The 26,816-nt window shown below is 38.6% G+C and overlaps 1 protein-coding gene across 1 annotated transcript in view; it reads left to right on the top strand.

The window, feature by feature from the left end:
* The window catches only part of LOC133653966 (leucine-rich repeat-containing G-protein coupled receptor 6), a 94,051-nt gene that overhangs the window by 29,577 nt on the left and 37,658 nt on the right, over window positions 1–26,816 (top strand). Inside the window, exon 2 of the mRNA XM_062053845.1 lies at window positions 11,722–11,793. Within this exon, the coding sequence (XP_061909829.1) occupies window positions 11,722–11,793 (72 nt within the window). The remainder of the gene's footprint in view (window positions 1–11,721; window positions 11,794–26,816) is intronic.

Here is a 26,816-nt window from a genome sequence, read left to right as displayed (position 1 = left end):
GTCATCAACTTTTCTTTTTTTAGCGTCTCGGGGATAACCGTGCATCACTTGTCGCTGTGCACCTTCACTCACAGGTTACACACCGACATACGCCCATAAATAACACTTTTCAAAATAAAAGCAGCACGGTTGTATTGCACGCACGACATAGATGTTCTTTAAAATTTATTTTGTAATTTGTGATTGCCGCTGTTCACATTTACTCACAATCGCGCACGAGCATACGTCCACACGGAAGTAATACAAATAACACTTTTCAAAACAAAAGCAGCACCAATGTATTGCACACTCGAGATAGATACTTTTTAAAATGTATTTTGTAATTTATGATTGGCCTCACGCGGGCCGGACAGGGACGCACAAAGGGCCGGATGTGGCCCGCGGGCTGCAGAATGCCCAGGTCTGGTTTAAGGGGTTATCCGGCTTAGTGTAGACATAGAGGAAGATATTTCTGATGTGCTGTCCTGCAGTGATATCAGCCTCACACAGTGTATCGACTTTCTTTACGGCACCCTTCTGAATATTCACAAAAAAATGCGTAGGCCCACATAGCAATATTTTTCCATGAATGATGTGGTGAAAGTTTAACCTGCATCTATATCCACCACACCTGTAAGCTCAGTGGAAAACAATATGGGGTGTGAAAATGAGTGACATACATCTCACTACACACCTGACAAATACACACAAAACACAGATACTGACACCCACCCAGTTAAACACTAGAAGCCCATACAAATGGAAAAGAGAAACCTCTTCTAATTGTGAACCTCGCATATACCATGGAGGCTGCAAAATCTTTAAGCGCTCGCATTCTGATTTTCTTTTGCGGCCGTTTATTTGCGCTGAAAATATCTGCACGTCACAGCGCCAGCCAACACAATGCACATGTGGTAGTCATCAATCATAATTATCATGGTTTAAAAAAGCCACAGCTGTTATTTGATTTTAAAAACAAGCCATAGTACAGCGCCTTCCAACGATATGTCAAGTTGTCAGCAGAGGCCTTGGCCTGCAGAGGAGAAATGTCTCTGTGTCGCTCCCCTGCTTTGCAGTGAGCTTGTTGGAGAGCAGAGCCATGGCCAGCCTTTCCCTATGACTCACCGTTATGTCTTTATCTTAAAACATTTCACCCCATTGCAATTTGTGTTTTCGGTCTGAGTGAAGTCGCTTTTAGACTTCACACGTTTGTTTATGGCTTCTTTAATCAGGAGCAGATAATGGAGAGTTGTCTCCATCTGTAGGCACATCCCCAGAATGTTTATGCCTTGTATTGTATGCCCAGTGTTATGGGTTGCTTCACTTTAACGATCCCTATTCCATGATCTTACAAATATTTGTATACTGAGATGTTGGGATTAAAGTGTGTGTGTGTATATCACGTCTGATGTCAGACAGTTCTGATTAGGTCAGCTGTTACTGCATTATTTGTCATTGCCAAGGGAACGTTATTACTTATGCTTATACTCATTTGAATCAAGCAGCAGTTTACTTCGTTGCATTCTTAAAAAAAAAAACAGATTGGAACTATGGCAGGAAAAAATAAAACACTCTAAGACAAGTGGTGTCCCGCGGGCCAAATATGGCCCTGGAATGACACCAGCCCAGCCCGTGAGTTCACTTCATGTAACTTGGAAGAGACTAATATTTTGGCAGCAGATTCCTTAAAACACCATGATAAAGAAGACCCATGATACACATTCAGAGCTTATAGATAGTCTTATTCACCTCACTATATGAAATACAACTTGCTTCCCTATTTATTATTTTTAAGGTTATTATTTATGGATTATATTGCAAATAAATTTAAAACAGGAAGTGAACAAAAGTGTTCGCAACTGCTATGTAATGGAAAAGAGGTAGGATTATATAAGCTCTACTTCTTCCTTCATCCGTTCATTTTCTACCACCGATCCCTCTCGGGGGCGCGGGGGGTGGAGCCTGTCCAAGCTGCACTCGGGCGGAAAGCAGGGTACACCCTGGACAAGTTGCCACCTCATCGCAGGGCCAACACAAATACACAGACAACCAATCACACTCACATTCACACACTAGGGCCAATTCAGTGTTGCCAATCATTCTTTCCCGAGGTGCGTGTTTTGGAGGTGGGAGGAAGCCAGAGTACCCAGAGAGAAACCCAGCAGTCTCACAAAGAACATTCAAACACCACACAGAAGGACTCCGAGCCTCGGAGTTGAACCCGGGACCTTCTTGCAGCGGTGCGTGCTACCCATTATATTTTGGTTATTCTCAAAACATTTTTTTTTTTCTAGGAAAAAAACCCAAAGGTTGATAAAAAATATATAAACACTTAATATCTATGGATGAGTTTATAGCTGCAAAAAATGTTTAAGCATTTATAAAAAATGAAAAAAAAAAAATGAAAAAATAAATAAATAAATATATATATATATATATATATATATATATATATATATATATATATATATATATATATATATATATATATATATATATATATATATATATATATATATATATATATATACATTTACTTATAACACTTTCATGAATTTGTCCATTTTTCGGCAAAGAGAGCTAGTGTGAGATTTTAGAAAAAAAACTGTCATTGTTCCAAAATTAATAATGCATTATAAAGAGTGTTATTATTATATTGCATATTTTGTTTTTCCCTATTATGATTTTTTTTTTTTTTTACAAAAAGAGCATTAAAAATATATTACAAAAATGTAAAACCTTAATATATCTATAGACAGGTCAGAAGCTGTTGAGGAATTTAAATCCTTGAACATTTTCTTTTATAAATGACTTAACACTTTTTGAGCGGGTTTGTTTTTTTGTCGCTTAAAGGTGCTGTTATCAACTTTCTCTCAGTAACATTTTTCAAAGCAAAACATATAACAAGAACACCACCGGCTAGCTTATGTTATCATTAGTGGTTTAACAGAACACATTTGTTTAACAATTGTCTATATTTTTAACAACTACAAAATGTATGTAATAAAGATTTTGAAATGATTGGTGTTTACGGCGGTCACTCCCCTGGTCTCATTAACACATACGTGCAGGGAGCGTGTAAACACATACAAATGCAATCCAAGAGAAGCAAAGAACAATTTGCAGTCACGTTGTTGTTATGATAGAATATATAATCAATGACAGCTAATAACTATCCAAATTGCTATTATTAGCTAACAACACCTAAAGCGAATGTGCATGCATGTTTTACGTAAGTACATAATTACGTCATCACGTACGAGAAGCCGTGAGAGGGCGGGATATTGTGTGTAAAATACCCTCTAGGCGTCTGTGTAAAGGTTGCAAACAGCCCCTTTAATGTAGTTTTGAATTAAATAGACTGGAGGGTTAATATGCAGGTCACTGCATTTAAATGCAGTGACCTGCATTTAAAAGTATTTTTTTGAATTATAGATCAGTGTTTCTTAACCCTCGGGCCATTGTTGGCCCCCTACAAGGCCACCAAAAAATATCAGTTTTTCAGCTGTGATCCGTCAGTGCTCAGTTGTGATATACGTTCACACCAATTGTGGCAGCAATGACAATATCAAACAAACGGAAGAAGTCTCGCGCTCAAGTCATAGAGAATTTTCTTAAAAGGGGTCATATTATTTATTTTCAACATTTACAAGGCTTCCTTGCTGTCTACATTACATGTAAATAATGGTGGTTGTTTGGTCAAAATGTTACATAAATTTATATTTTACAGACCGTTTTCTAGCTGTTTTCTGACCATCTACAGGATGCACTATTTTGTGGGCGATCCTATTTATGTGCCTCCACTTCGACAGTGTATTCTTCCCGCCAGCAATCATAGTTTTTAACGTTTTTATATCGAGTCTACTGACAGATGTAAGTTCGAACTGTACGCTGTTTTGTATTAGAAATGGCAACAGCGGAGGACACATGAGCATGTACAGTCTGCCCCACAACAAGAGGACAAACAAAAAATAAGCTTATTGACTGCAGTGCAGACACGTACAGATAACTTTGGGTACATTTCCACCATATATAGAGATATTTTGCTGACGTCACAATTACAAAAACGTCCCAAATTGGGCAAATTCCAAACGGCTCGTTTGGAAGAAGTATGAAGAAGGGCAATTGTTTATATATATCTCCTGTATGCCTTCATGGTTTGATTTAAAATTTTCGGGGCTAATGCAGATCCCAATTACTGCACACAAAATCATGTACCAAACCAATAGTTAAGAAAAGTTGTTTGTCTCCTTTAAACGCTAAAATTATGACTAAAGTGGTTAAGCTGTATTTATATTTGTAGTTAAATATTATTGACAGTTTATCTAAAAAACTAATGATTTATTACTATGAACTTAGAATTTATTTTAGCACTGCGTAATTGTATTTAAATGTATTTTTTTCGTCAGGTTTTATGAGTCCGTTCTTTAGTAGTATATTTTTTTAGTATTTATTTTTATAATCAGCCTGACTTAATTCTTGATAATGATCTTGGTGATTAACGCATGGTTTCATATAATTTGACAAGGGTTATCCCATTAAACTGCAAGTAGGTTGGATATTATTATACAATATGATTAAAGTTAAGAGTAAGTTTATTAAGTCAGTGTTAATATTTGATTCGGCCCCAGGCCCCTCAGTAGTGGAAAAGTTGGGCCCCGAGGTCAAAAAAGGTAATGAACCCCTGGAATAGATGATTCCCATTAGCTACATTGTTAATCACCTCTTGTGAGTGTTTATTTACGATTAAAAATAAATTAGAAAAGAAAAGACGTGTGTACTTGTCTTACATAGGGATTGTGACAGATAGGAAACATTTAAAAATAAGTGCAATTCCTCTTTAAAAAACAACAGAGCGCTCCTGTTGTGTAGACAGGGCTACTTTTTTTCCCCAAAACTTGTAACTCTGAAAAAATAGACACAAATCAAATTTCCACTGCAGAGGATGCTGGTTGTCAGGAATATACAACATAAGAATAGTTTGATTAGGGAAAAAAAGCAATGTTTAATATTGTGTTGCTTCAATCACAATCACTACACGGTTTAGCTCCAGCCTATCTTGCCGATTGTATTGTACCATATGTCCCGGCAAGAAATCTGCGTTCAAAGAACTCCGGTTTATTAGTGATTCCCAGAGCCAAAGAAAAGTCTGCGGGCTATAGAGCGTTTTCTATTCGGGCTCCAATACTCTGGAATGCCCTCCCGGTAACAGTTAGAGATGCTACCTCAGTAGAAGCTTTTAAGTCCCATCTTAAAACTCATTTGTATACTCTAGCCTTTAAATAGACCCTCTTTTTAGACCAGTTGATCTGCCGTTTCTTTTCTTCTCTCTTCTACTCCCCTCTTCCTTGGGAGGGGGAGTTGCATAGGTCCGGTGGCCATGGATGAAGTGCTTGCTGTCCAGAGTCGGGACCCCGCTAGCCTGTGCATCGGTTGGGGACATCTCGGCGCTGCTGACCCGTCTCCGCTCGGGACGGTTTCCTGCTGGCCCCACTATGGACTGGACTCTCGCTGATGTGTTGGATCCACTGTGGACTGGACTTTCACAATGTTATGTCAGACCCACTCGAGGGGGGGGGGGGGGGGGGGGGGGTGTTACCCACATATGCGGTCCTCTCCAAGGTTTCTCATAGTCATTTACCCCGACGTCCCACTGGGGTGAGTTTTTCCTTGCCCGTATGTGGGCTCTGTGCCAAGGATGTCGTTGTGGCTTGTGCAGCCCTTTGAGACACTTGTGATTTAGGGCTATATAAATAAACATTGATTGATTGATTGAATCAATCGCTTAATGAGTAGCCTATGTGGTCTTTGTTATGAACCCGCCTAGCTAGAAGTGTTATATATTAAGTCAAAATTGATGATGAAACTAATGTGTAACAGGCTTGTGCAATTAACTCCAAACATCAATCAGTGTACTTTACACACAGATGGAGCAGGTTTGGGGTTCACTGTAAAATGCTTTTTGAGTTTTAAAAAAAGTGCTTCATAAAGCCAACCAATTATTAATATTATTCAAGCATTAAACCCAAAATGAGCAAGCAAGGAAAAACGACTTCCCCTCCTCTGATCATACTTACTATACAGTAACCCTGATAACCTTTAACTGTATTGGATCCTGTATTGTTTACACTGGTTCACAGCCTTCAACTTATTTGTCTTGGCCCACTGCTCCCTTTATGACACATTGCACCCACAGCTGTCAATATGCATTTGTGCTGTGAAAGTGTGCAATGCCACTGCAGAGCTGTGCCAGCAGAAGAAGATATAGAAACAATTCCGAAGTCATTACAACATGAGAATGGAACACAAGTAACAGCCAAGTTGAGCACAGCAATGGTAATGTCATTAGTACAATTGGAAGATTGATGGCCTACTTTGCTCAGTGACACAATGTCATTAGAGAAACAGCTATTTTTCCGCTAACCCAGACTGAAGGCCTGCCCTGGTATAAGTGTCCTTGACGGACACCTTGAACCCCTGTCAGCTCTGTGGTGCACTTAGACCTCTCGGAGTGCATAAGGAACATATTAAATGTCAGTTGAATTATAAAAAGACACCTTAATTACAAACTCACATCTAACAGAAAAAGGTTGAAGCTTATCACAAGGCAGAAACACAGCTCATACAACCAAGTGGCAGTGGGGAGTGTGCTACAGATTGCTTCATATTGGATCTTATTCTTGAACTGGTGCAATGGAGTTCATGCCAGTTAAATCTACTCTAAAGAACAGAGAAAAAAGTATATTTCAATTGTTTGGGAAATTTACTGCCTCCTTGGCGGTAAGACAACTCACAATTAACATTTTTATTAAAAAATACAAATAAAATACACAACATATTCACTACAGGGACGTGCGGTCAGAAGAGGCAAGTGCGACAGAATACTATACAATAAATATGAATATTTGTCCATTGAATCGAATTATATATGTATTTTATGTGTGATTCCAAATGTTAAGTAAAACATGTTAAATGTTCATGTTTACTGATCCAATACGGGGCAGAAACATGAGATGAGGCTGCGGTGAGTGTCTCCTCTCTACTTACTGCGCAAACAAGCCTACACTGAGTGCACTGAGTTCAGTGCACTAAGTTGGTGAATAAAGCGTAACTGTTTTTGGTTGTAAGCATGTCGCTGGTATAAAGTTTGCACAAACAATCACAATGCCTTTCAACTAAAGCTGCAACTAATGATACAGTATTTTGATAGTCGACTAGTCATCAACTATCGTAACAATTAGTCGACGAATCAGATAAAACAGCGTTAACATATTCAGTGGCTTTAATTTAGCAATCACATTTTAAATTCAACTTGAGTTATTTTAGGCATGTGCTTACTAACAACAAGCATGACTAATTCATTCATAGATATTTATTTGTACTGCAACGGTGCTGCTCATTCGGCTGTTACAAGAAAATTATTGCAAGGACAAGTGCTAAAAAACAAAGTATCATTTTAACATGTAAAAAAAACAAGGACAGTTAAAATACAAATAAAAACAAACAACAAAGCATTTTGGGATAATGTGTTCAAAATGCTGGTGCATTATTGATTATTGATCAAGTCCAACTTACAACTATTGCAGGATCACACTCCTCAGCCTGCTAAGGTCTATCCAAGTGCTGGAGAGGAGGCTGTGCCAGATAGTCGAACCTTGGATTCACGGGAGAAGTGTGGTTTTCGTCTTGGTCGTGGAACTGTGGACCAGCTCTATAGTTTTCCCAACCAGTCTACATGTGCTTTGCGGACTTGGACAAGGCATTTGACCGTGTCCCTCGGGAAGTCCTGTGGAGAGTGCTCAAAAAGAATGGGGTATTGGACCGCCTTATTGTGGCAGTCCGCTTACTGTATGATTGGTGTCAGAACTTGGTCTGCAGAAAAAGTCGGACCTATTTTAAGTGAGGGTTGGACTGTTCATAACTTTTATGGACAGAATGTTCAGGCAATGTCAGGGCGTTGAGGGGATTTGGTTTGGTGGCTGCAAGATTACCGTAATTTCTGGACTATAAGCCGCACCTGACTATAAGCCGCACCAGCTAAATGTAGGGGAAAATACAGATTGCTCCATATATAAGCCGCACCCGACTATAAGCCGCAGGGTTTTGATGTGTAATTACCGTAGTATATAGGGGTTCCTGCTACCACGGAGGGGATTGTCGGGACAGAGATGACTGTTTGGGAACGCAAAGCGTCCCATTTATTAACAATAAATCTTTCAATCATTCAATCAAACTTTCACATCTTTGACATGGCGAACAGCATTCGTGCAGAGTACAAATAATACAACGGTGCAAAGTAATACAAAGTGCTCGCCTGTACGTTATCAAAATAACCAGCCTACCGGTATATGAAAAGTCAGTCTTTAATCATTGTGTCATCGTCTTCCTCCTGCGTACTAAAACCACCGAAATCCTCTTCGTCGGTGTCGTAGAAGAACAGGCCGTAAATAAGCCGCACTGTTGTATAAGCCGCAGGGACCAGAACGAGGGGAAAAAGTAGCGGCTTATAGTCCGGAAATTACGGTAGGTACCGTATTTTTCGGACTGATAGTCGCAATTTTTTTTCATAGTTTGGCCAGGCGTGCGACTTATACTCAGGAGCAATTTATGTGTGAAATTATTAACACATGGGTGGGATATAAACAAAAATATTTTGACATTTAGGGCAGACAATAGATATATGATTTATGTGAATATGATGTAATGGATAGGAATGTCTGATGCTGGATGTCAATAAAAAGAAAATGAAAAAAAAAAGAAAATAAATTATTAACACATTACCGTAAAAATCAAATAATATTATTTAGCTCATTCACGTAAGAGACTAGACGTATAAGATTTCATCGGATTTAGCGATTAGGAGTGACGGATTGTTTGGTAAACGTATAGCATGTTCTATATGTTATAGTTATTTGAATGACTCTTACCTTAATATGTTACGTTAACATACCAGGCACGTTCTCAGTTGGTTATTTATGCGTCATATAACGTACACTTATTCAGCCTGTTGTTCACTATTCTTTATTTATTTTGAATTGCCTTTCAAATGTCTATTCTTGGTGTTGGTTTTTATCAAAAACATTTCCCCCAAAAATGTGACTTATATATGTTTTTTTCCTTCTTTATTATGCATTTTCGGCCGGTGCGACTTATACTCCGGAGCGACTTATACTCCGAAAAATGCGGTATCTGCTTTTCACAGACAATGTGGTCATGTTGGCAAAAATTTACAAAAAAATGCACTATTTGAGAAATCAGACTAATTTGGTGCATGGAAACATACTCACTAAGAGCAACCTGTGATGATATGTATACTTTTGTTGCATTTATTTTAACATTAATTTGTTATAGATTTCTTCCTAAACAGTCGTGTTTAGAAGAACGCAATAAGAGTAAGATTGTATTATTTTAATACTGTTACATTGTTTTGTATTGTTTCCTTATGCAAACAATGGTTGTTTTTATTGTTTATTTAGTTACTACAAACATTTGCATATGCACCAAACATTTGTCCTGTATTTTATCATCAGAAGAAGTTTTACAAAATTATTTATCACCTCGGTGCAAATTACTGTGCGGTCTGTCTTTTGACTTTTGACAGCAGGTATTTCGCAAAAGAGATAGTTGAAAAAAAGTGTTTTTTCGCATTTCTGCCGGTGGTTTTTTTCTTCTTCATACTGAGCTCGCAGCAGCCAGCGTCATCATACAGGATCCTTATGTGCCGTGAATGTCAATCAAGTGACGAAAGTGTCGTCACAGTGAAGATTGATGATGGCTAATTTTTAGCTCTATTTTTTTAATGCCTGGCGATCGACTGACACACCCGCCACGAACAACCGGTAGCTCGCGATTGACCTAATTGGCACCCCTGTCTAAACAATGCTCTTTATCATGTATTCTCTTGCCCGTGTGGTCATGGTAGAAATTTGAAACCCAGGAACTGTTTAGTTGTTTTTGCTGATCAGTTAAACATTACTCTGTCCGACTACTGGATTCAGGAATTTGTTATGGCAACATCAACAAAATGAGCAACTGACTATATATTGGTTTTGATTATCAGGTGATATAAGCTCAGCATGTTGTCACAGAGGTCCATACCACCCATGTTGTCAACATGTACTCCCTTATGACTGCTGGTCTTCTCAGATATCCTCAGCGTTTTTATCATGTTAAGTAGAAACCATCACCAATGGCTTGTTGTCATATCATTTTGTGATTGCCCCTTTCCGAATTACCATCACTGGCGCTTGCCCCTCCCTTCAATTTTTAATCGTGTGTTATCTGGCATCCGATATGGCTTTGGGACTTTTTTTGTTATAGTTTTATTTACTGGAAGAACCTTGTCCAGCTCTTCATCCAGGGGATAAATGGATTTGAGTTCACGGTTTAAGTACAGGCGACTTCCTGTGGGAAGAGTTCCGGCCATGTGCAAGCCTGTTGCTGCCCCAATGCCCAAATTTTGACCAATTATTTCATCCTTCCCTTGCAATACAACAAGTCCAACATCCTGTATTTATTAATTAACATAGAAAATAAATTGCACATAGCCCACAAACAAATGTGTTTTGGTGAAGGAGTGTAAAGACAAACCATAAACTAGCAGGGTCGTTAGGTAGGGAGTATTAGCTAACTTCACTTGTCCTCATACCCATTACAGCTCACATTCATACACGGGCTATTACTTTCCTAACTTTGAAGTCTGACAAAATATATGGACCAAATACAAAATGTCTTCTACAGAGGACACACATAAATATGCTGGGTCTCAAAAGGATATGAAAGCCTTTCCAAATACAAAACTATGTGCACTAAAATGCTGTCATGCATTTCTCCACACTCCTCTAAAGTGTAACACAGATCATGCCAGGAATAATCTATTCAGCCAAGCTTAGCTGATGTGACAAACAGCTAGCGTGTCAAAACTTCCAGCTACAAAAGGCTTCTGAATGTGCAGTTCACACTTGCTTGCCTGGTGGTCTGTATTGAATTTGAGCAATGGAAGAAACACACACATTAACCCTACCTCATTCTTGAAGACGCGGGCAAGCCCCTATGAACCATGGAGTCAAAATGAGGGGCGACATAAACAGTGTTTTGCACTGTTTATCCAAAGGCCTTACATGCATGAGGCCACAATGTAAGATATGTTTTCTACCAGATACTGAAATGTAAGTTGTCACTGTACAATTTCATGCATGCACACATGGAAGCACCTCAACATCCACATGCTTAATCTCAGTGACGGCAGCTGCATCAACATTCAGCCCCAACAAAACTAAGTCAGAGTGTGTCAGAGAATGAGAGAAATGGAGTGTGTCTACATTACAGCAATAAAGGTGGAGAGGGGTGGTCTCCTGAGAAGTCATCGGAGGACAGTGGAGAGGAGGGGGGCAAGGGAAAGTAGCTAGGTACGAAAGGAGACTGAGGGTTCAGACCTAGGGAGTGAGACATCTGGAAAAGAGAAAGTCGTTGGGAAAAGGAGGAAATTACAGCTGCCCAACAATGATTTACTGGGGAAATTCTTATATATCTCCCTCTTCTCCACCTCCTTCTCTAACCTACCAAACATTTCAACCTCTCTTTGCGCCTTACTGCTGACTCTGCAAGATTGATCATCATGTGAAATACACCTTCTATACATTTGCAATTTACATGGCCTACAAATCTTTAAAGACCATTGATAAGGTAGTCTGTGCACTGATTGATACTTTAATTCTGTAATTTCTCTGCTCCTCCCTTCAGGGATCTCAGTATGAATAACATCAGCAAGATCCAGCCAAGAATCTTCCACCGACTGCACCTGTTAACAGAACTGTGAGTACGGAATCCTTCAACTTATACTCAGTTAATAAATGCCAGTGGCATTTTAGATACTAGGTTACAGAGCCTTCCACAGCACCAAAACTGCACTCTTAAAGGTTTTTAATGACTTGTTTTTAAGAACTGTTTCTGGCAGTTCAGCCATTTTATTGCTTTTAGACCTGACTGCTGCTTTTGACACAGTTGACCACACAATTATTGTATTTTGTTTGGAAGACTATGTGGATATCAGGGGGACTGCTCTGAAGTGGTTCAGGTCTTACCTGTCAGGGAGAGGTTTCTGTGTAAGATTGGGAGACTCAACTTCATCCATTGCCCCCCTTGACTGTGGAGTCCCCCAAGGATCAATTATCGGGGCCATTCTGTTTGCACATTATATAATTTCCGTTGGTGCAATATTCAGAAAGCATGGCATGTTTTATCATTTTTATGCAGACTGCCAAATATATTTGCCAATTTCTAAAAATAATCTTACCCCCCTGGACCCTTATTTGAGTGCTTAAATGACGTCAAGGCCTGGTTGGCGTGGAATTTTTTAAAGCTAAACGAGGAAAAATCTGAAGTTGTGCTGCTGGGCAACATTGATCCTCTGCTGGACTTGGACTTTTTTAAGAACTCTGTATGTCCCACAGCCACCAGCCTTGGAGTCATTATAGACCATGGTTTTAAATTTGACAAACAAATCAACGCCATTGTTAAATCAAGTTTTTATCCCCTTCGGCTTTTATCTCATCACGCCTGGACTACTGAAATGCACTTTACACTGGAATAAGTCAACATGCACTGTCACACTTACAGTTAGTCCAGAACTCTGCGGAACGACTTTTAACAGGGACCAAAAAAAGAGAACACATCACTCCGATTCTCGCTTCTCTGCATTGGCTTCCTGTTCATTTTAGACTTGATTTTAAAATGTTATTGTTTGTTTTTAAAGCTTTGAATGGACTCGGCCCAAAGTACATCAAGGACCTCATCCAAAGTTATGCTCCACCTCGCGTATTGAGGGCCGAGGGCCAGTTCCAACTTGTGGGGCCTAAAACGAGCCTTAAAAGTAGGGGAGACAGGGCCTTCTCTGTTGTTGGCCCTAAATTTTTGAATGTTCTGCTCCTTCATGTCAGAATGGGCCCCACTGTTGAATGTTTTAAATCTCGTCTTAAAACCCACTTTTATTCTCTGGCTTTTAAATCGGTGTGAGTCTTGTGGTCCTTTGTGTCTTGTATTGTTTTATTCCATTATATTGATTTGTTGTTATTGTTTTATTCTATTTTATTGATGTCTTTTATTACATTATTATTATTATTTGTTTGTTTATCGTTTACTTGTTTCATTTGAAATGCTTGTAATTGAATTACTTTTGTTTCTTTTTTATGTGCAACACTCTGGAGACAGTTTTGTTGTTAATAGCGTTATGTAAATAAAGGGGATTGGATTGGATTGGATAATAACCTTCTAAAGTCACAACTCATACATGACAAGGAAGTCGTAGCCCGAGCAGCTGATCCATGCGATTGATGACTCTGGCCTGCCTCTCATCTTTCCTACTGAGAAACTGCCTGAAGCAAAACCTAGGGAACCCTGGAATGAGTACTCTAAGGAACCTGATATTCACTTAGAGTGAATATATGGTGCTTGTAGCGTTAAGCAGGTTCTGTGTGCACCACAAAAATCCCATGCTTCCTTGTCTGCCTTGACAGCTGCACAGTTCGCACACACACATGTGCATACCCTTGGTTGAGTCAGACATGCTAAAAGTTATTCAAGCATCATTGGAAATGTTTTTTGATAGTTACCAAGACATTTACCATTCCTAAGATTTTTCTTGGCGAAACACTACATTTTTCAAACAGGTGACTGGTCAACTTGTGATATACAAGTACTGTTTTTAAAGGGGACCTATGATGATTTTCCTCTTTTCTGACCGCTAAATGTTGTTACTCATGTTAAATAATGCCAGTCTGTCAAATCAGAAGGTTCATGCATTTGGACATGAGTTTGCACGCAGTTTTGAATGCCTCTGAACGCTGTTTTGAAATGATCCCCTGTTTTTTTGTCCACCGCATTTCAGACGGGATTTTTTTGCAATATGGATTAGCCGCTGCAAGCTGGCATCATTCCAACATTATTATGATCATGTTGAAAAACCACAAGAGAAAGCTGTACATCACATTTTTTCAGCGTCCAAATTATATATTTTGTGTAAAAGCTGTGAAGATGAAGTATTATTTTCATCTAACTGTGACATGCACAAAACAACATCATTGTGCAACATGAAGTTTATTTTTGAAAGTGTCTGGGAAAAAATACATTGGTGACGTTTGCCTTCAAAATATATATTTCGACAGTATACGGGGCAGTTTAAGGAGGGGATTATTTGCATCTAAAAAAGTTAGCCCCCCAAAACAAACTGTTTGCAGGCATACCGTCGTCGCGCTTGAAATATCACGCCTTCACTACATTTTTTGTAACTTTTTTTCAAGCATATTCTACATGGTTTTGGCCTAAATTAAGTGTTAAATCAAGTTTGATTAATGTATTATAATACAGTACTTGTCTTTTTTCTCTTGCTGTTATATTTTGGCAGGTGATAAAGTTATACACTGAGTGAGCTACTTCTGTTTCCGGGTTAAGGGTGAACCATCGGGACGGCGTGGCGCAGTTGGGAGAGTGGCCGGGCCAGCAACCTGAGAATTCCTGGTTTAATCCCCACCTACCAACCTCGTCACGTCTGTTGTGTCCTTGAGCAAGACACGTCACCCTTGCTCCTGATGGGTCGTGGTTAGCGCCTTGCATGGCAGCTCCCGTCATCTGTGTGTGAATGGGTGAATGTGGAAATAGTGTCAAAGCGCCTTGAGAAAATTGAAGGTAGAAAAGTGCTATACAAGTATAACCCATTTACCATCCTAACACCAGTGGCTAATTTTGGCCCTAACTTCACAGCGACAATTAAGTTCACCAACTTTTGGCAGAACAATTCCGCTCTCATCAGTAACCCAGCTCCACATTGGTGAAACTGACACGGGTAAAAAGACAACAGCGGGGCACAGCATCAGACATTCGGCACGGCACTTCGGGCTAACTGAGACTGCTATCAGTTTTCAACAGCTGTCCAGGCAAAGTGGAGATGAAATCTCTTGTTTCAGGTTGCACTTTATCTTCGACATCAACAAGACAGCTTTGGCGTGAGATATGTGGAATGACTAACAAGATGCAATACTAACCTAACAAGTAACAACAAAGCTAATGATCATAGTTGCGACTGTTGACCATGTTTTTGCAAAATTAACAATATGCCCGTGGTTTTAACACACGAAAGCCTAGTTCTAATTTATATGAATTATCCAGGATGTGACAAAAGTATTTCCACGTCATGGCTGTGTTTTAATGGCCGGGTGACGGCCATAGCAATGTCACTTAGAGGGTCCTCCAGGCTACGGGTGAGTACTGTAATCCACAATAGAACACAATCAAGGCTACCGTATTGGGTGGAAGGAACGTACAGGTGACTCAGACTTATTTTATGTTTTGAGAACTCCAATAATGTTAAAAATATATATATTTAGAAGGTTGTATACAGTTTTATTATTCTCCAACTATGAAAATATTTCATTTATTAATAAAAATCCTACATTGAGGAAATGTGTTTGTGATAATGTGCAGTACCAATAAACAGCAATGAACGAGGGACGACAGTAATCAGAAAGGGTGTTAAAAATGTGACTGTGGAGCAAAAGTTGCACCAAAGAATATCCAATACATGGTATCTACACTACACTGTAAAAAAAAAATCCTATTTTTATGGTTAATTTACTCAAAATTTCTACTGTAATTTTTCTATTTTTTTTTAATAGTTTATAAAACTGTAGAATTGAAGACATTATCTGTAAATAAACAATCCGCCTGTTATTTTTTAGTAATATGCCAGTAATGACAAACTATGTATATTTCTATTTTTTTTACAGAAAAATACCAAATTAATTATACATAGCATTTTCTGTTTTCTTAAATTACTTTCAAATTCATGTAACATTACAGTAATTATCTTTCATTAAATATGTAGCTTGTTATATAAAAGTCTATGTCCATACTAACAATCTAACACAGGGGTGTCAAACTCAAATACAGAGTGGGCCAAAATTTAAAACTGAACAAAGCCGCGGGCCAAGGTTGAACAAATTAACCTTTTAATAGGGACCCAAACAAGTTTTGCATTGAATATTGAACAAGCAAGGCTTATATAACTTTATAGTGACATGCAAAATCGAGTTTCAAATAATAATAATAATAATTAAAAAATATCAAATAAAATGTCAATAAAAATTGAATGCCTCTTTTCTATTTGCAGCCTTCTGAGGTAAATATCAAAATAAACTTTTTCCACAGGCTAATAATAAATTTGATTTATGATTATTTCCCCTACTTTTTATAGAAACCAATGAGTACAAATGACAGAGTAATTCAAAAAAAGATTGGCAGTGTGCAGAGCGACTGCTTGAGTGAACTGTGTTTTGTTCTCATCATACATACCTGGTAACCTCAGTAAGTTAATTTTCGCCAGAGTTTGTCTGTTGTTGCGGTTTTGTTCGCCTCGTGAAGTTAGATTTCCCGCACTCGACTACAGGCTTCGGTTTCAGATGCAAGAAAAGGTTTGTTGTGCTGCTGCCTTTCTTAAACCCACTTAGCAGCGTGCAGTCATTTGTTCCACGCCCGTTTCCGCAAAACCAAACTACAGACAACACTTTTCTTTTCGTCGGAACAAACATCTCGCTCTAATTAGCATTAGCCATGTTTTGCTGGGTGTGTGAATCTCAGCTATGGAAGTAAGGCGGAGGGCAGAAGCTACAGAAGCTCCTGGGGGGCAAAAAGTATGAGGAGGAGCAAGCAAGATGGGAATAAAAATCATATATATTAAATTGTCTGTGACAAAAAAACTTAAATGTATCAATAAAATCAATATATTGCCCTGGCTTAGTGTCTACGTAGTGTTTGAACAGTCTATTTTACAGTTGCTGCTTGTTAAACATGCATAATGATGAAAGTATAAATTTAGCTGCTGGATTAACATTATGTTGACTTTGAAACACAAACTAGGGAAAATGGAGGTTTTATATAAATTCAACTAAATTTTTTGGCTGAGACAGATTTCTTCTGTCAAGAAAATGGCCAACAAGAAGATATTCAAAACTGGCACAATGATCAGCACCGAGCAGCGCTTAACTTCAGTATTGAAATACATGTGTGGACGGGAGTCAGAGGCTTTGGATGCAGCTTCACCTGTTGTGTCTGTCCATAAACAATTCTCACCATCTTTTACAGCCGCAATGATCTTTCTTTCTCTGCATTGCTCAAAAGTATTTGTTTTAACGTTATGGAGAATATTGCCTTTGTAGTAAGATCGAACAAAGATATTTCTGCCCTGAGGACATTTTTTTTAAAATGTACTACCCTCAGAGAAAAATCTTGAAGATACACTTTGTGTCTTAAAGCAAAATTATTTTTTTTCACCATTGATTCGTGAAGAAAGTGAGGTCATAATGAACACAATTACAATTTATACTATATACACAAATTAGACGATGGCCTATCACAATATGGACAGGAAGGGAGAGAGAGAGAGAGAGAGAGACATTGTTTGATGTGCATCCACAGTAGTTGCAGGTAGCGCCTGGAGAGGACAGGACCAGGCACGCTGGGACTGCTAAAGTGATAAATTGTTTCATGTTCAGTTTTACATGCTGGCCTTCCATGTATATCTCCATTCCAGTACATTTGAAAGGCCTTCATCTCCAAGTTACTCTAGGCTATTGAAAGCAAAGGTTATTCCTTTCAATGGGTTCTTGACACATTTTTGTGAAAAAGAAGCAAGCAAATACAATCCTTTAGACCTCATTCAGCAGGTCCTTGATAGGCCCTTCAGACAAACATAACAGTTTATAGTGTTATACTTTATTTACTCCAATACTGTGAACTCTGAGCCAACATTGACCAAGCAGCTTATCATTATTACATTTAATGGTTGTCCAGGGTGTACCCCGCCTACCGCCCAAATGCAGTTGAGATAGGCTCCAGCACCCCCCACGACCCCGAAAAAGACAAGCGGTAGAAAATGGATGGATGGATGGATGGGTGGTGATTCAAGTTTTATGCATGTATTAAATCTCATCACACTTTGACTCCTTATGGTTTTAAATGATAACAGTGACAGGTTCAGCGGCCTCCAGCAAAGTCTCTACAATTTCGAGCTAGTTATATTATTTATATCATTAGTAAATATAGTTTGTTCTTTTTATCAATTACATTTTAAATATAATAAAGACATTTAAATTAAAACTGTCAATTTGAACATAAAAGAAAAGTGTGTATGTATGTATGCATATTAAAGAAAGAATAACCATGCTTAACTAGGGTTGTGCTATCTTAGGCACCACACAATTTGATTGCGATTCAAGGTTTTATGATTTGATTAGACAATTATTCATCCATCTTTTAGATCCAACATTTTTCCCCACAAAAAAGCCGCTCTCAATACATAGTATAATATTATATATAGTATATTGCCTTTAGAAAGACACCTTATTTTAAACAAAACTCTCTATTTTCACAGATTTCAGTACTAGCAAGTTTTATACCAAATACAATTAAACAAATAAAAAAATAATAAAGACTTCCATCCAAAATATTTTACAAATAGTTTAAACTAAAATTGTCAGCTTTTTGCAGAGTTCTGTAGGTTTAATACTGCAGCGAGCAGTGTTGGCGTTTGTGACTTTTTCTTTAGAATTGAATTGATCAGTGGCTCAATCCGGTGTGGTGTGAGGAAGGTTGATTTTGGAGATAAAAAACATACATTGAATTTTTTCTGTTGATGTTTTCCCGTGGTTACGGCAGTTTATCGCCAGTTGTGGAATAAAGCAATTGCTGATCGAGCTCTACGTCATTTTCCTAACGGCACGGTAGAAACTACAATACAATCTGTCCTTTAAAACTGTCCAGGCAGATTTTTTTGTTCCAACCAATTTCTAAGTGCTGCAGAGCTGTTTATGTGGTTCTGTTATGGAAAATAATAGATTTTTGAAAGTTTGCTAATCGATATTGATTTTCAAAGTGTCGCATCGCAATGCATCAAAGAATCGACACCCTTAATATTAAGGGTGTCGATTCTTTGATGTATGTCCAGGCAAAATTAAAATAAAATGTGTGCTGTCAAACAATTACACATTTTATTCAGTTATACATATATTCAGATTAATCACAAATAAATAATTTTTTGTTTTTATCTATTAGTTTCATTTTACATTGGATAAGAAAATGAATTAATTGTTTTACTTTATGCATTTAATGTGTTTAAACACCTTATTACAAACAAACATTTATTCTAGAGTACCCTGCTTACCCCGTTTGAGCTCAAGGTGCTTCAGCTATGTAACTGTGTGCACGCAACATTGTTGTTGCTTATGGCGAGTATGAATATGTATGTATTGCTTTTTATTTTTTTGAGCTCAAATAAATGATCTGAACTGAACAAACATTTATTCACATTAATGTGGACCTGCTACTCCTTTTGTGTTAATGTGCTATTATAAGATGGAAATGTTTAGGTGGAAAGAAAACGTTTTCCTGCATAGTGTGCACACTACTTTGTGTCGGTCAACTGTTCGGCCATGGGTTTTTTGTACTTAAGTTTCCAATCGAGAGGACCAATGTACTGTTTAGCATTTTCCAAATTGACTTGTTCACTTCGGCTGCCTGTCACTACTGGATAAACTGCCCATGTGTCCAGTTGTATAATGTAATATGTATATGTCAAATATACATAAAATATCAGCTGTAGTATTGTAAATGATATGTGTTTAGCTGTTGAGGAACTCTTCGAATGCGTCACTGTGGAATTATCATTTTCAAATAGGAAACACATTATTGTAAGATGCGTTTATAGGACACCAGGATCCAACTTGAAAATATTTAATGAATGGATGGAAAAATTATTTAAGAGAAACAAAAAATATATAGTATGTGGTGCCTTTAATATCAACCTTTTGAATCCTAATAAACACAAACACACAGCAGAATTTATTGACACCATGTTCTCCATGGGTTTATTCCCACTGATCACACGACCCACAAGAATCACAACACACAGCACCACACTTATTGACAACATATTCTGTAACATTGTAGATCAGACTATAACTGGAGGCTTGTTAGTGAGTGACGTCAGCGATCATTTACCGGTGTTATGGTGTACAATATTAACTGCAAAACATCCAAACCTGTAAATAGTGAATATTATCGAAGAGCCACAACAGAAAGATCATTAACAGCACTAAAGAATGGTTTAGCGAAACAAAAGTGGGATTATTTTTTTCAAATGCCAGATACAAATGCAGTTTATAATTTATTTCATGACATTGTTTTCTCACTTTATGATACACACTGCCCCATCAAAAAATGCACTATAACTAACTCCACAAAAACTCCATGGATAACAATAGCTTGCGAACGCTTGCAAAAAGAAAAATTATTTATATAGGACTTTTTTTAGGCATCAAACCATAGAAACAGAACAAAAGTACAAAACACATAAAAATACATTAACTAGCATTTTAAGAGCAAGCAGAAAAGAATACACCACCAAACTATTAATCCAAAAGAAAAATGATTTAAAGAGAATTTGGAGGGTATTAAATACAATTATTGGGCATGGTTCAAACAGTCCTTGTTATCCGGAGTTTTTTGTTGAGAACGACCAAATCATAAGTCACAAGAAGATGATTGCTGACGTCTTCAACATGTTTTTTGTTAATATTGGGCTTGAGCTGGCAAAAAAATCCCAATTAATGATGAACAGCCCATGGAACTTATTGGAAACAATTCTTATTCAATGTTCCTTACTCCGACTGTCGAAAAGGAAGTCTTAGAGGCTATTCAGAAAAGCAAGAACAAAACATCACGTGAAATTTATGACCTCGACATGAGGACGGTCCGGAATGTAGCAGAAGAAATCATCAAACCATTCACATACATCTGCAATTTATCTTTTCAACTTGGACAATTTCCTTCACAAATGAAACTCTCAAAAGTCATCCCCATCTTCAAATCTGGAGACAAACACCACTTCACAAATTACCGGCCTGTCTCCTTTCTGCCACAGTTGTCAAAAATATTGGAAAAATTATTTGATAATAGAGTTTGTGGCTTCATTGGAAAGCACTAATTATTATCCGATTGTCAATATGGGTTCCGACAAAATAGGTCAACTTCATTAGCTTTAAGTGATTTAATAGAGAACATTACTAATGGTCTGTGATGAGATGGCGACTTGTTCAGGGTGTACCCCGCCTTCCGCCCGAATGCAGCTGAGATAGGCTGCAGCGACCCTCCGCGACCCCAAAAAGGGATAAGCGGTAGAAAATGGATGGATGGGCATTACTAATGGTATCGAGAAGAACACATTTGTTATAGGAATTTTTATTGACCTGCAAAAGGCATTCAATGCCATTGACCACCAGACTTTGGTAAATAAACTGGAAAACTATGGCATAAGGGGAGTGGCAGGGAAATGGCTGAAGAGCTACTTGAATGAGAGACAGCAGATTGTTTAGATCGACCAACATCAATTTACACTCATGAACATAACCTGTGGAGTCCCCCAGGGGTCGATACTAGGACCCACACTATTTATAATGTATATCAATGAAATATGTAAAGTATCAACACTGCTGAAGTTCATCCTCTTTGCTGACGATACAACCATTACATGTGCAGGTGACGACGTGAAGCAACTTCTGGCCTCTGTAACTGAGGAGATGATAAAGTTAAAAACTTGGTTTAATAACAACACATTGCCTCTGAATTTAAAGAATACCAAAATCATGCTCTTTAGCAATCGCAAAAGTAATATACCCATCAGGATTGTTATTGATGATACACCAATAGAATATATTCAACAAAATTCATTCTTAGGAGTGGTAATAGATGAAAATATCTCATAGAAGCCTCATATAAATTACCTGAGGACAAAAGTTGCTAAATGTGTTGGAATGATGAAGAGATCATGTCATTTATTGAACACCAATGCTCTGCTGTTATTGTATCATTCATTTATTATATCATATTTAAACTATTGTGTTGAAGTCTGGGGAAATTGTTATAAATCCCATCTACAGCCTTTAGTCACTCTACAGAAAAAGGCCATTAGGATTGTGTCCAATGTTCACTACAGACATCATTCAAATCCACTATTCATGGAGTTAAAGCAACTTAAACTGCACGATCTGATCAACTATAAAACTGCTCAAATTATGTTTAGGGCATCCCAAAACTCTCTACCATCCAATATACAGAACCTATTCCAGGATAGAGATGCTCACCATAGTTACAGTCTAAGAGGAAACAACAAATTATGTTTGCCTAAATCTAGAACAACTTTAAATTCAATGTGCATTTCAGTGCGTGGAGTCACTTTGTGGAACAACTTAGGGGACGAGTTAAAAACCTGTTCTAACATGATTCAATTCAAAAGACTGTTTAAAAAAGAAGTACTGAAGAAGTACGAGGAGGAAAGAGAGTGATGCCCTCAGCACAGAGCGATGGGAGAGAGGTGTATGGTCAGAGAGTGTTTGGGCCTGTGTGTGTGTGTAAGTGTATGTGTGTGTGTGTGTGTGTGTGTTTTGTCTCGTCTTGTCTTGTCTCATAGTAACATTGGTACTATTGTATTGTTAGTGTACAGGAGCTTTTCTTGTTTTTGTTTGTATAGTATTGTTCTTGTATTATATTCTTTATGTTAAATGTGGAATGAGTGAGAGGGGTTGGGATATTATAAGCATCTGCTTCATCCAACCCCTTTTCAAGCCTTGGATAAATGTCTGTGCCAAAATGTAAAAAAAAATGTGTGTTGTTGTATTGTGCAGGTTTGAAATAAATACTTCAATTCAATTCAATATGTGCTTTGCAATCAAGTTTTTTTTCTCACTCCAGACTCAGGAGTCTAAGATTGACCTTTTCCCCACCTTTTACGAGGCCCCACTGTGGCCACCCATCTGCGTTCCTGTTCTCTAACCCTGTACAGTGTTTGTCTATGGACCACAATGGAAACAAGCCATTTGCCTTTTTAAAGCATTACATGGATTCAATTCTTTAAGATGTCAATAAACTTCTCAATCAATCATTCACTTCTCATAATCTTGAACGGTTTGTGCTGAAAACAAAATGTTGTTGTATTTGTGCAATGACAAAGATCCATCCACAAAATATCACATTACCCGGCTATTTACCTATAACATATTTTTTAAACAGGCAATGGGATTGTATTTATTTTCTTATCTACCACATTCACTCAAATGTCAAACACCTTACAATACTAATACAAAGTGGAATTCAAACTATTTCTCGGAGTTGGCAGTATCTAAGCGGCACAGTACATATTATTTTAGTGTAAAGTGACAACTAAAACATGACAATTTAAGAATAACAGCCAGTGATGTACTGCTTTACAACTCTGGTTATTTGAACGGATAACATGAAGTTTGTATATTATAATGTTGGCCATCTTAGTACTGTCGACGCACACCAAGGGAACTATTAAGATCAATTTCTACTTTTTACTTTTCCCTTTATTATTGCCAAAATATTTTTTTTCTAAAATTCCCCGTTTGCATTTGTTATCCCATGAACTTTCCCCTGAAATATTTCAACATCTGAATTTTGCTGTCATAATTTCAGAAATTAACACTAGGATTCAGGAGTAGTAGGTCGTCGTCCTGGTCATGGAACTCTGGACCAACTCTATACGCTCGGCAGGATCCTTGAGGGTGCATGGGAGATTGCCCAACCAGTCTACATGTGCTTTGTGGACTTGGAGAAGACATCTTACTGTGTCCTTTGGAAAGTCCTGTGGAGAGTCCTGTGGACCGTCTGATTGTGGCGGACTTCTCCCTGTGTGATCAGTGTCAGAGCTTGGTCCGCATTGCCGGCAGTAAGTCGGACCCTTTTCCAGTGAGGGTTGGACTCGGCTGATGGTGTTTTCGACTTTTATGGACATAATTTCTAGGCGCAGTCAAGGTGTTGAGGGGATCCGGTTAGGTGGCTGCAGGATTAGGTCTCTGCTTTTTGCAGATTATGTGATCCCGATGGCTTCATCTAGCCAGGATCTTCAGCTGTCACATGATCGGTTCACAGTCGAGTGTAAAGCGACTGGGATGAGAATCAGCACTTCCAAGTCCAAGTCCATGGTTTTTGCTCATAAAAGGGTGGAGTGCCATCTCCGGGTTGGGGAGAAAATCCTGCCCCAAGTGGAGGAGTTCAAGTACCTTGGGGTTTTGTTTACGAGTGAGGGAAGAGTGGTTTGTGAGGTCGTCGCGGTGAAAAAGGAGCTGAGCTGGAAGGCAAAGCACTCAATTTACCGGTCGATCTACGTTCTCATCCTCACCTGTGGTCATGAGCTTTGGGTTATGACCAAAAGGACAAGATCAAGTGTACAAGCGGTTGAAATGAGTTTCATTCATCGGTTGGTGGGGCTCTCACTCAGAAAAAAGGGTGAGAAGCGCTGTCATTCGGTAGGAGATCAAATTAAAGCCACTGCTCCTCTACATCAAAAGGAGCCAGATGAGCATCTGGCCAGGATGCCCTGCGAACGCCTCCATAGGGAGGTGTTTAAGGCATGTAAGACCTGTAGGACACCGTGGAGAAGACCCAGGACACAGTAGAGAGACAATGCTTCCCAGCTGGCCTGGGAAGGCCTCGGGATCCCCCGGGAATAGCTGGATCAAGTGGCTGGGGAGAGGGAAGTCTGGGCTTCTCTGCTTAGGCTGCTGCCCCAGCGACCTGACTTTGGATAAGCGGAAGACGATGGTTGACCCTCAGGTTGGCCTTCTAAAAGGCTGTATGATCATATTTCTGTTGATGGATAAAAGGTGTGAAAGGTTTTTCTTACATTATTGCACTTTTATACAGTAAGTGCAGACACTACAACCACAATTGTTCTGATGTTCATGAGTTTTAAGATAATCATTTTTATGGCTATGTATAAAAGTCCAAAAACACTGTATATTTCGATTTTTTTAACGATCCATCCATACATCCATCCATTTTGTACCGCTTGTCCCTTTTTGGGGTTGCGGGGGGTGCTGAAGCCTATCTCAGCTGCATTTGGGCGGAAGGCGGGGTACACCCCGGACAAGTCGCCACCTCATCGCAGGGCCAACACAGATAGACAGACAACATTCACACACTAGGGCCAATTTAGGGTTGCCATCAACAATACACATACATTTACAAACCCCGTTTCCATATGAGTTGGGAAATTGTGTTAGATGTAAATATAAACGGAATACAATGATTTGCAAATCATTTTCAACCCATATTCAATTGAATGCACTACAAAGACAAGATATTTGATGTTCAAACTCATAAACTTAATTTTTTTTTTGCAAATAATAATTAACTTAGAATTTCATGGCTGCAACACGTGCCAAAGTAGTTGGGAAACGGCATGTTCACCACTGTGTTACATGGCCTTTCCTTTTAACAACACTCAGTAAACGTTTGGGAACTGAGGAGACACATTTTTTTAAGCTTCTCAGGTGAAATTATTTCCCATTCTTGCTTGATGTACAGCTTAAGTACAGTCCGGGGGTCTCCATTGTGGTATTTTAGGCTTCATAATGCGCCACACATTTTCAATGGGAGACAGGTTTGGACTACAGGCAGGCCAGTCTAGTACCCGCACTCTTTTACTATGAAGCCACGTTGATGTAACACGTGGCTTGGCATTGTCTTGCTGAAATAAGCAGGGGCGTCCATGGTAACGTTGCTTGGATGGCAAAATATGTTGCTCCAAAACCTGTATGTACCTTTCAGCATTAATGGCGCCTTCACAGATGTTTAAGTTACCCATGTCTTGGGCACTAATACACCCCCATACCATCACAGATGCTGGCTTTTCAACTTTGCGCCTATAACAATCCGGATGGTTCTTTTCCTCTTTGGTCCGGAGGACACAACGTCCACAGTTTCCAAAAACAATTTGAAATGTGGACTCGTCAGACCACAGAACACTTTTCCACTTTCTATCAGTCCATCTTAGATGAGCTCAGGGCCAGCGAAGCCGACGGCGTTTCTGGGTGTTGTTGATAAACGGTTTTCGCCTTGCATAGGAGAGTTTTAACTTGCACTTACAGATGTAGTGACCAACTGTAGTTACTGACAGTGGGTTTCTGAAGTGTTCCTGAGCCCATGTGGTGATATCCTTTACACACTGATGTCGCTTGTTGATGCAGTACAGCCTGAGGGATCGAAGGTCACAGGCTTAGCTGCTTACGTGCAGTGATTTCTCTGGATTCTCTGAACCCTTTGATGATATTACGGACCGTAGATGGTGAAATCCCTAAATTCCTTGCAATAGCTGGTTGAGAAAGGCTTTTCTTAAACTGTTCAACAATTTGCTCACGCATTTGTTGACAAAGTGGTGACCCTCGTCTCATCCTTGTTTGTGAATGACTGAGCATTTCATGGAATCTACTTTTATACCCAATCATGGCACCCAGCTGTTCCCAATTTGCCTGTGGGATGTTCCAAATAAGTGTTTGATGAGCATTCCTCACCTTTATCAGTATTTATTGCCACCTTTCCCAACTTCTTTGTCACGTGTTGCTGGCATCAAATTCTAAAGTTAATGATTATTTGCAAAAAAAAAAAATGTATCAGTTTGAACATCAAATATGTTGTCTTTGGAGCATATTCAGCTGAATATGGGTTGAAAATTATTTGCAAATCATTGTATTCCGTTTATATTCACATCTAACACAATTTCCCAACTCATATGGGAACGGGGTTTGTACTAAAAGTATTGCCAAATGGCTTGTCCTTCCCATTCGTTCCATAATGGTTGCCTTTTATTAATTGCTTACTTTGAGACCAGGTGATGTGGCAATATGATTAAAGGCCTACTGAAATGATTTTTTTTTATTTAAACGGGGATAGCAGATCCATTCTATGTGTCATACTTGATCATTTCGCGATAT

Source organism: Entelurus aequoreus, linkage group LG07, assembly GCF_033978785.1.
Source record: "Entelurus aequoreus isolate RoL-2023_Sb linkage group LG07, RoL_Eaeq_v1.1, whole genome shotgun sequence".
NCBI classification, from domain to species: Eukaryota; Metazoa; Chordata; class Actinopteri; order Syngnathiformes; family Syngnathidae; genus Entelurus; species Entelurus aequoreus.
Note: the sequence above shows the minus strand (reverse complement) of the source record. Positions and strands in the feature narration are given on the sequence as shown.